Source organism: Rhincodon typus, chromosome 4, assembly GCF_021869965.1.
Source record: "Rhincodon typus isolate 14 chromosome 4, sRhiTyp1.1, whole genome shotgun sequence".
NCBI lineage: Eukaryota > Metazoa > Chordata > Chondrichthyes > Orectolobiformes > Rhincodontidae > Rhincodon > Rhincodon typus.
The window spans coordinates 6103102-6114630 of NC_063335.1; the positions used below are offsets into that span (position 1 = coordinate 6103102).

General features: G+C 42.0%; 1 protein-coding gene across 1 annotated transcript in view; it reads left to right on the plus strand.

Annotated features, from left to right (window-relative positions):
* The first annotated feature begins 2936 nt into the window (after positions 1-2936).
* Positions 2937-11529, plus strand: part of lrrfip2 (leucine rich repeat (in FLII) interacting protein 2) — an 85093-nt gene continuing 76500 nt past the window's right edge. Inside the window, exons 1-2 of the mRNA XM_048595625.1 lie at positions 2937-3175; positions 5555-5728. Of these exons, the coding sequence (XP_048451582.1) occupies positions 5639-5728 (90 nt within the window). The 5' untranslated portion in view covers positions 2937-3175; positions 5555-5638. The remainder of the gene's footprint in view (positions 3176-5554; positions 5729-11529) is intronic.

Genomic DNA, 11529 nt, shown 5'->3' on the forward strand with positions numbered 1-11529 from the left:
GAAATTCTAAAAAAAAAAATCAGCTGTCTGACCCTTCCATCTCATGCTGTTTTCCAGCTGTAGTCCTATTATGCCTTGCGCTTTTTGAAAGCTGCGGCAGGACTCCCCTTTCGTCTTAGTTTTCGAGCTCTTGCACCTTTCCTTTTGGCTATTTTCCTGCTCTTGGGGCTCTCCCATCCAGCACTATTTTTCAGTCCTCAGGACTCTCCCACATGATACTGTTTTCCAGCTGTCAGACCCTTCCAGTTTTCAGTCTTTTCCCTAAGATTGGGGATTTCAAGACTAGGAGCTATATTTTAAGATGAAAGGAGGAAAATTTAAAAGACGTGAGGAGCAACTTTTTTTACACAAAGTGATTCGTGTATAGAGTGTACTTCCAGAGGAACTGGTGGATGTGGGTACAGTTACAACTTTTAAAAGATATTTGGATAGATATGTGAATAAGAAACGTTCAGAGGCATGTGGGCCAAGCGTGGACAGTTGGTACTAGTTTAGTTTGGGATGATGGTTGGCATGGACTGGTTGGACTGAAGGGTCTGTTTCCATGCTGTCTGACTATCTGAGCCTTTGGCTATTTTCTGGCTGTAGGCCCTCTTCCATTTTGTTCAGATTTCCACATCTCTGGCCTCTCTCTTCCAGTTGCTGTTCACTCCAGCTCTGTGTTCTGGCTTTACATCTATCCCATCTGGTGTAAGTTTTTAGCTCTTGAGCCTCTTGTCTCCATTTCTTGGGTTTCTAATGTCCAACACAGTTTTCTGGCTCACCAGCCTCTCCCATTTTGTCCAATTTACTGGCTCTCTGGCCACTCTTCTCTCGTGACTCTTCACTTTGGCCCTATATTTTGGCACTCATCCCTCTACCGACTGCCACTGTCTTCCAGTTCTTGGGCCAATATTATCTGGCACTGCATTCCGGATCTCTGGTGGCTTCCCTCGGACTATTTACTGCTTTTCAAGCCTCTTCCCATCCACCACAGTTTTCCGGTTTCCATCTGATGCTGTCTTCTAGCTCTCGGGCACTGTGTCTGGCACCTTTTTTTTTTGTTTTTGGGCTTCTCTTATCTGCCTCTGTTTTGCAGTTCTTGTTTCTCTCAGACCTGGTGTGGTTTTCCGCTCTCAGGCATCTCCCATCCTTGATGTTTACCAGATGTTTTGTTTCTCCTGTCTGGCACTGTTTTCCAACTTTCAGATGTCTCCCTTCTATGCTGTTTCTCAGGACTTGGTTATCTCCCATCTTGCACTGTTTTCAGTTGACTTCTCTCCTGTCTTAGGATGTCAACAATCTGTCAGACCTCTTTCTCACTTCTTGCGAGCTGTTGGAGCTTTGCTCTGTCACACTGTTTCCAGCTCTTGAATATCTGCCCTCTCATACTCTTTTCCAGCTCTCTGAACTCTCAAGTCTGCAGATAGTTCAGTCACAGCTGCAGCACTAACAATGTACAGAGTTCTGTCTTGACTTTTTAAAGCAAGTATCTTGCCATATGCCTTGTCAAACATATACTGTGTGTTGCTGCCTTGCCTTTTCAATTATCTACTCTGTGTTGCTGCCTTCAAGAATTATGGCTATTTACACCGAAATCCCTTGCATCCTTTGTACTTTCTAGAATCCTACCATCCAATATATACTTTCTTGCCTTGTTACTTCTCCCAAAATGCATCTCGTTACTTCTCATGATTAAATTCTATTGGCCACTGTTCTATTCAGTTCACCAGCCCAAGTATATCAGCACATAGTCCAAGGTTTTTCTTGTTTTACCAAATCAATTTTTGTGTCACCTGCCAAGTTGCTCATTAAACTTCCTCTATTCATGTCCAGATCATTTATGTACATAACAGCACCCAGCACTGAACCATGTGGTACATCAGTTTCCAGTCACACAAATACGCTTCACCCCTCTCCTTACTGTCACAAAGTGGATTTTGGATCTAATTTGACAAATTACTCTGGATTCTGTGGGCTCCCTCGATGAAACCTTGTCCAAAATTCCACATCGACAGCAACTGCTGTCTTCAAGTTCTGAGGAAGGGTCACCGGACCTGAAACATTAACTCTGATTTTTTTTTTTCTTCACAGATGCTGCCAGACCTGCTGAGCTTTTCCAGCTACTTCTGTTTTTGTTCCTGATTTACAGCATCAGCAAGTTCTTTCTGTTTTTATTTAGTATTGCCACATCTCTTCTAGGTATGTCCACCTTGAAGAAGTTCTGCTCCCCTCTCCGATAGGATTTCCGTTCCCACCTTTCTTCTTACCTACTGACATTAATTTCACTTGTCACTCCAGGCGAGTTAGAACATGAACGTGGACCAGTACAGGTCCTTCGGCCCACGATGTTGTGCCGAGTTCTGAGGGTCACTGGACGTGAAACGTTAACTCTGATTTTTTTTCTTCACAGATGCTGCCAGACCTGCTAAGCTTTTCCAGCAACTTCTGTTTTTGTTCGATATCAAGGGCAGTGCCTTCATCAGCACACCGCAAGAAAAAAAATTCATTCAGGACTCCGAGATAGCAGGAACTGCCGAGCTGGAGAATCTGAGATAACAAGGTGTAGAGCTGGATGAACACAGCAGGCCAAGCAACATCAGAGGAGCAGGAAGGCTGACGTTTCGGGCCTAGACCCTTCTTCAGAAATTTCCGGCTCCTCTGATGCTGCTTGGCTTGCTGTGTTCATCCAGCTGTAGACGTTGTTCATTCAGGACTTCGCCTCCCTGACTTCCCACAACAACTGACCACACGCTGAGTTTGTTGTCTTCAACGTCGTCGCACAAAAGCGTCTCCAAACTGCTCACAATCCCGCCTCGCCGGATACACACACATGCGCAGAACGGCTACAAGCCCCCGAGCGCATACCAACCCGAACTCGTAGCCTGTGCGCGTGTGCACCGAGCCGCCTCGACCGCAGCTGGCGCGAGGTACGCGGTTACGCGCATGCCCAGCGAGTGGCGTTGACGCATGCGTGCAAAGCAATTGGCGGAGTTGCCAGCTGGTGGTGGTTTAATTTAGGGAGGGTTAGAGTTTTTTTTTAAATCCTCGTTTCAGGAGGAGGTAAAGCCGAGTAGTCGGACCTCGGGCGGGTTTGTTTGTTTGTGGGTGATGTTTGAACGGGTGGCTCAGCCGGTGCGGAGACGAATGGCTGGTTGATTGTCCGGCACTGACCGAAGGAGTGGCCGAGCCGCTGGTAAGACAACCTCGGGGCCGACTGATCACCAGCACCACACCTCCATTCCGTTCCCCGGGCAAGATCGGTGGATCGGCCTTATCTCCTTTGCCGACCTCGAAGGCTTTTTAAGCCCCTTTTCCTGGCTTGTCGCCCCGGGCTTGACTTGTTCTTAGCCTGGCCTATTGTCAGTGTTGGAGAGAGCAGGTCTGAGCCGCGCTTCTGGTGTCAGCCCGGGGCCGGGCCGCTTACTGCACTGTACCGCCCTTGCATTGCTTACATTCAAACTCAACTTTTGGCTCCTGTCCAGGATTACTACTTTTTATTTAAAAAATCATGTTTCCGAACCTGCGGAGTTAGTTTGAGATGAAATGGGTTACCTTGGCGATGAGAAGGCAGTCATGCTGCATTCCAGAGCAATTTGCTGTCAAACTTCACTGCAGGTTATGTAGAGCCAGTGATGACATGGGTAATAAGAGAGCAGTATAGATAGGGTACTTTGCTACCATATCGAGTCCTGCTTGGTAGTAATTGTCGATTTTGATTATTGTCATAGCTTGTTGACTATTTTACATGATTGTACTTGTGTTTGAATTCTGCATATTGATTTCCCTAGCTGTAGTTGTTTCCTCTTGACTCCTTTTGGTTTTTGTGCATCTACCCTTTTCTAGCATCTGTAGCTATGTCTTCAGTTGCATAGATGTTAAATCCGTTTTGTATCTCAAATGCTGTTCCCTTTTATTAAATCCACCCTTTGACCAAGCTTTGGATCATCCGTCTTAATCTCTTTTTGGTTTGAACTTTGTTTTCTTCTGGCTTCTGTCAAGCACCTCTGGATATTCTTCTAGACTTAATATATAGATAAAACTGCATAGCAGTTAACAAGAAGACTCCAATTTGAAACTTTTTTAAACTTCTAGACTGCTGTTTGATGTCTGCACATTGACACTGCAGTATTATGTACTGAAATGTCTTGATGCTTTGCACCTGTTAGCTGTATGACTATGAAAAGAGGAGTTGACCTTCTCCCAGTTGCTAGGCTAATTGGTTTTTACCTCACAGATAGCTTTACTGCATTCACACTATTTACAACTTGTTTTGTATTCATTACTTTGTTCAAAATGAATGTCAGAACACTAATTCTTTTCATAGTTTGCAACTTTAGTGTTGAAGCAAAAAGGTTGAAGCATAAGTATTTAGACATTACAGTCTGGTTTGAGATAAAGTTGTTGGAACTTCTGTTAAATGACATTAACCAGTGAAAGTCATGGGAAGCCACAGCATTAGGATTTGCAGCATAATTTGTCAAAAGATATTCTTTTTCCCCTGAAGATCATAAGTATTAGGACTAAGAGTAGGCCATTTGTCCCCTTCTGCCTGTTCTGTCATTCTGTAGGATCATGGCTGTTCTGACTTTACTCACATCCACATTCTTGCATTTTGTCCGTAACTCTGATTCCCCTCCAGATCAAAAATCTGATCTTTAAATACAAAGGACTCTACCACCTGCAGTCTCTGTAGCTAGGAGTTCCAAAGACTCTCAACCCACTGAGATAAGGAGGAATTTCTTCTCTCTCTTAAATTGGCACCCCTCAATTCTGAGACTGTGCCCTCTGTACCTACACTCTCCTGTGAGGAGAAACATCCCCTCGGCATTTTCCTTGTCAAGCCACTTCAGAATCGTAAATATTTCACTGAGATCACCCCACATTCTTAACTCCAGTGAATACAGTACCAACTTGTTTGGCCATTGTTCATAAGACAGCCCCTCTATTGAGACCATTGTAATAACAAATATAGAAATTAGGAACAGGAGTAGACCATTTGACCCCTTGAGTCTGCTCTACCATTCAGTATGATCATTGATCTCAGTACTCTAATTCATTCTTCCCCCGTATCCCTTGATCCCTTTAGCCACACAAGCTGTATCTACCTCCTTCTTGAAAACACAATATTTTGGCCTCAACCACTTTCTGTGGTTGTGAATTCCACAGGCTTGCCACTCTGGGTGAAGAAATCTCTCCTCATTTCAAAACTAAAAACCATACTCCTTATTCTTAAACCATGAACCCTGGTTCTGGACTCCACCCACCATCTGGAACATCCTTCCTGCATCTCGCCTGTCTTGTCCTGTGAGAATTTAATACTTCCCATGTAATGTGATTCCGTTCCCCTAACCCAGTTAACTTTCTCTCTGAACTGCCTTCAATGAAATGAAACCCTACCTTAAGGGCATCAGAACTGCTCTCAGTACTCCAAAAATAGTCGCAGCAGCACTGTGTACTTCCCTACTCTTATGCTCCAACCCTTGAAATTAGGGCCTATATTCTATTAGCTTGTGACATGTAATTATTCTTTGGAGGAGAACAATTTTTGTAAGAATCTAATTTTGTCTTGTAGTACAACTGTGGAAGGAGTTCCCCTCCAAATGGTATTCGATCTTATTGTCTTGGACTTGTAGAAGATTTTAATTGTTTGGAGAAAATGGGGACACCTGGATCTGGAAGGAAACGAACGCCTATTAAAGACAGATTCTCCGCTGAAGATGAGGCCCTGAGCCACATCGCCAGAGAGGTTGGTCGACATTTAATTTTGAATGCTTACATTATTATAAGCTGTTGTGATTGTTTGTCATGGTGGGATGTTCTCACTTTTTATCTTCAATTTATAGTTTAAATTCACTTTCCCTCTAGGGTACACAATGCGACAAGCCAAGGCTTGTGGCATACTTTGTATGAGTTGAACTGCAGTTCTTATGCAAAGTTCTGTTTCAGTATTGGAAAGGAATGCTGCTGCAATCTTAAATTTTTAAGGGGTACTCAGACATAAAGTTAATATCTATAAATAGTCTCTTTTTGATTGCCATTGTATAGGTGAGTAACAGATGTATCTATTTGTCTCTAAATTTCACAGCCAAGTGAAGTGCAGGAAGTTCTGGAATATTTTTACTTATTTCATAAGTTAGATATTACTGTCCATGATTTGAGAAGCTGTAGTTTGATGGATGATGTCTTTGAAATCAAAAATGTCATGTATTGCACATTGAACTAATAATGCCTAGCTTTCTTGTTTTGTTTGCACTTATTTTAAAATGTGGGATGTATTTGGATCAGATGTTCCAAATTTAAGAAATCTGAAGCACAACTCATTCATTTCTAGCTTCTGCAGAGGTTGAACAAAGGTAGGTGGGTGTGTGGTGAGTCAGTGAATGCTCCATCAACAGGTGGGTAGCATATTCAGGTATTTTAAATGCTAGCCCCCTTTGATTCAGCAGTGCTGGTCAACCAGCCGGAATACAAATGCTTCTGCCACCTTGTATTAGAAATGTTATGAGGGCTCAGGCACATGTATCCCTGTCCATCAGTATGCAACAGAGTTCTGTCTCCTCCACTAAGTCTCTCAAAACCCCAGTACCTCTTGTATTGTCAGATTGAGTGTAGTGTGCAGTTTTCAAAGAAGTTATTTGTTTCCAGTTAACTATTGGTGAAATGGAAATGGCATAATTGACATAACTGCAAGCTCTGCATCAGACTTTAAATTTTAGCTAGCTTCTGACTGTAGACATTTTCCTTTTTTAGATTAACATTTATTTGTTTCAGTGATGCTTCTTCAAAAGAAACTGAGGATATTATCTTGTTTTAAAGTCTCTGCATAAATATTCTGTATGTAAATGCAAATTATTGTCAAGCTTCTTGTAGTACCATGCCCAATTAATAGATCCTTGGTTTTGCCTAATATTGCATGTTGGCAGAATTTTCACCTAGCTTTTGCTAATCCAGCCCTTGTTATTAATTCTTGGAATGTGGACATCACAAGGGCCAGCTTTCTCCCCATCCCTAATTTTCCTCGTACAGATGGCAGTGAGCTGCTCACCTGAACTGTTGAAGTCTTTGGGGTATTGGTGCATCCACAATGCTTTTTTGGAAGGGAGTTTCAGAATTTTAACCCAGCAACAATGAAGGGATCCAATACAGTTCCAAACTAAGATGGCGTGTGGCCCGGAGATGAATTTATAGGTGGGTATGTTTGCATGGTTCTGCTGCCTTTGTCTCTCTTGGTGGTCAAGTTAGGATTTTGAAGATGCTGTCAATAGTTTTGGTGAGTTACTGCAGTGTACCTTTTAGATGCCAGTCTGCATTGGTAGTGAAGGGATTGAATGTGGAAGGTGATGGATAGTGTGCCAATCAAGTGGACTGCTGTGTTCTCTGGTGCTGACCTTCTTGAATGTTGTTGGAGTTGCACCACTCAAGTGGACAGTATTCCATCAGACACCTGTTTTGCACTTAGATTGTGGACAGACTGAGGAGTCAGGTGGTGAGTAATTTGTGAGCATCTGAACCAGTTCTTGTCGCCTCATTATTTATGTGGCTGGTCCAGTTTATTTGCTGTGAATGGTAATTCTAAGGATGTTGATATTTGGGTATTCATCAATGCAAATGCCATTGAATGGGAATGTTAAGATTCTTTCTCTTGGTGACGGTCATTGCCTGGCAGTTTTTGAGGTTTGAATGTTACTTTCAATCTGTCAGCTCAAACCTGTTGCTATCTAGATCTTGCTGAATATGAACGCGAGCTGTTGCAGTGAGAAAGAAGTCACAAGTGGTGCTGAACATTGCGCATGCAAACATCAGTAAAGATCCCATTTGATTTTGTTTTTAAAAGATGCCAACCAATCTGTTTGGAGAGGTTATGCCATACCTCTTAGATAGATCTTAAACCCATGCTTTCCTGGCTCAGAGGTAGGGATATTACTACTGCACCACAAGAGGCTCCACTTTCTACCTTCTTCAAAATTTTTCTCACTAATACCAAATCACTGTGACATCTCTGTTCCATTTTAAACTACTAGTCACCATCAGTAAATTATGTGTAACCAATGGATACTTACATGCAAAGCCTGCTATGGGTTATAGAAACTACTTTTGACCTTAAGGTGGAGAAGGTCATTTGAAGCACCTGATGGTGGTTAGACACTACCTTGAGGAACTCTGGCAGTAATGTCCTGAAACTAAATTAATTTAGAACTCTTGCACCATTTTTTTTTTTTTGGCAGGACTCCAACTAGTGCAAAGTTTTCTGCTTGCTTCTCATTGATTCAAGTTCTTCTAGGTCACCTTCATGCCATATTCTGCCATGTGTTGCCTTGTGTCCAGGACGGTTGTTCTCACATCATCCCTGAAGTTCACCTCTTTCGTCCATGTTTAAACTAAGGGTATAATGAGGTCAGGAGTTGAGTTACCCTGGCAGAGCATGAACGGTCAGTGAGCAGGTGCTACTTGATAGCACGGTTGAGAATCCCTTACATTACTTCCTGATAATGGTGAGTAGACTAAGTGAGGTAGTTGTTGGGTTGGATTTATTGCGCACTGGATACAGCTGGACACTATTCCACATAGTCTAGTAGAGGACGATTTTGTAGCTATAGTAGAACAATATGAGTAGGGGTGTGGCTAGTTCTGGAGCACAAGTCTTAATCCTATTGCACAAATGTTAAGGCCAATAGCCTTTGCAGTATCTAGTGCCATCAGTCAATTTTTTAAATATCACTTAGACTGAACCAAATTGGCTGATGACATGTATTTGTGTTGCTGGGGATCTCTGGTGGAGGCCAAGTTGGATCATCACTCATTTCTCCTGGTTGAAGATGGTTGCAATTATTTCAGTCTTTTGCATTGATATGTTTGGTTCCCTATCATTTAGGGTGGAATTGTGGAGCCTTCACCTGACGTTCATTTGTTTAATTGTCCACTATCTTTCACTACTGTCTGTGACAGAATCTCAGAGGTTGGATCTGGTTTGTTTGTGAGATCTTCTTCTATTGTTTGTCCTATGCTGTAGCTTCACCATGTTCATATCTCATTTTTTTTTAAAGTATGCCTGGTGCTGCACCTGGCATGCCCTTCTGCATTCTTCACTGAACCAGGGTTGCTCTCCAGTTTTAATGATTGGAGGGATATGCCAGGCCAGGAGGTGCAGAATGCAGTTGAGTACTATTGTGCTGCACATGGCCCTCACCACATCATGGATACCCAGTCTAGAGTTGCTAGATCTGGTCAAAATTTGTTCCATTTTAGCATGATGATCATGCACCCAAATGGTGGAAGGTATCCTCAATGTGAATATGGAATATTTTTCTCCAAAAGGACAAGAGGTCATTCTTAGCAACACTGTCACGGACAGGTAGATTGGTGAGCGTAAGGCCAAGTAGGTTTTTCTATGTTGTTTGTTTCCTCACGACCTGCTGCAGGCCCAGTCTAGCAGCCATTTCCTTAAAGATTTAGCCAGCTTGGTCAGTCATGGTGCCACTAGGTCACTCCTGATGATACCTGTGAAAGACCCTACGCAAAGTGCACCTGTGCCTTTGCTACCTTTCAAGCTTCTTCCAAATGCTGCTCAATCTGGAAGAGTACTGATTCGTCAAGTGAGGAGGGATGGCAGGTGGTAATTAGAACAAGACTTCTGTGTCTGTACCATGAAGTTTCATGAGGTCCAGTATCATTGGTGAGTTGTTCCAAGGCAACTCCCTTCTGATTGTATACCACCATGCTGCCACCTCTGCTGTATGGGAAGTGGTCTGTGAGATATGATTGCATGAAAATGACTTGGGCTAATGCTTTGCTAGTTTGCTGGACACCTCTTCCAATGTTGGCACAAACCACAGACATTAGTATGTAAGCCCTTGCATTATTGATGACGCTGGGTTTGCCGTTCTTTTTTCTGATGCTTGGGATGATTCAAGGTGGTCCATCAAGTATGATTGCATGCTTTAAACTTGTTAGAGATTTTAAGACTGCCTTGCTAGTACAATTCAGGGAATGTTTAACCATTCCACACATTGCTTTCAATCTCAAATCGTATGTAGGCCAACCAGATAAAGACGGCAAATTTTCTTTTCTAAGGGGTGTTAGTGGACCAGATGGGTGTTTAGAATAATTGACAAATATTGCATGCTCGTAGTTAGACTAACTCTTTTAGTTCCAGATTTTTGCATTTAATGTCACCATCTGCTGTGATGGTATTTAAACTCATGTACCCAAAGCAATACCTGGTCCTCTGGATTATTAGTCAAGTGATAAAACACTAAACCACCTTGCCACTTTTTGCAGAGTAATCAAGATTTAATCATTGGTTGATTTTGTTTAACTTAACAATTCTGAATTATTTAGCCTCCTGCACTGTTGTCCTGTTAAGGATTAGCTTGACTTGAGTGCAAACTGGGCAAATATTGGATTTACCTGATCTGTGACATTCAAGGACTCAACCTGGACTTGGACATTTTTGAACGACATTCACAAACTCCAAATACTCCAGGAAAAACTGGTCACATTTGACAACAAAACAGAAAAGTTAGGAATTGTGAAGCTTTGTGTTTTTTCTTCAAAATTTGTGTGCAAAATGGTGTTCAGACTTTTATTGTGTCTTAATTTATGAGCCCTAACTGAAACTTCTTGGAAATTCCAAAAGAGTTCATGCTCACCCACGGGTGGGAGAATGAGAAAGAGGGCAGCATGCCCAATTTGCAGGACAATTACAAAAGTTTAATAAATGGTAATGAAAAGATCTTAGTAATGGTTGATAGCAGGAAAACTCCATTGCCCATCTTCACATAGTCTCATGGGGCTTTTGCTGACCACTTGTACTGATAAGGTTTCCATTTCAAGTCTCAGCCAAAAACCGTTTTTGTATTCAAGCCATAAAGTGGGGCTTTGACTCGGATCTATGACCTTTTGACTGCAAGTAGAAGTGCTTCCACATAGTTAAGATGGCATTTGGAAATGTCGATAAAAGCTTCTGAAATGGTAAAGAGAGAAATAATGTTTTGTCATAAACAATGTCATGATGTTGAAACATGACTTCAATGTGTTGCAAGATGCTATGGTTAAGCACATTGCCATTTCTCCATTGTTATGACAAGTATGAAGTTATTTAATTAAAATTTGCTGAAATCTCTTTATCTTGTTTAAAAGATCACATGAATTTTTTAGGAGAATATTTACTTCAGGAAAGTATTTAATACCTTCAAGGCACTGGTTAAAAAAATTTCCAGAAAAGTACCGTTCCAATGAAGAAACAGGTCTTTCAACTGTCAGGTTGCGTTACCTTTTTTTTGCATGATGCATCTAATCTTGTCTTTTAAGTGGCAAGTAAAAATGTTACAAGTGCTTCCTAGTAGCTGTTATAAGCACGTATTTACACCTTTGAAAATGGTGAATTTTACCTTAAACCCTTTGTCACTGAAACACTTGATTAGGGTGTAAGTTCTCTCATGCGATGGCAGCTTCATTGACCACCTGAGTTACACTGTTTATGAACTGTGAAATGTTGAAATGTGGCTGCCTGTATTCTGCATCACAGTGAGCTGAGCACACAGGCCA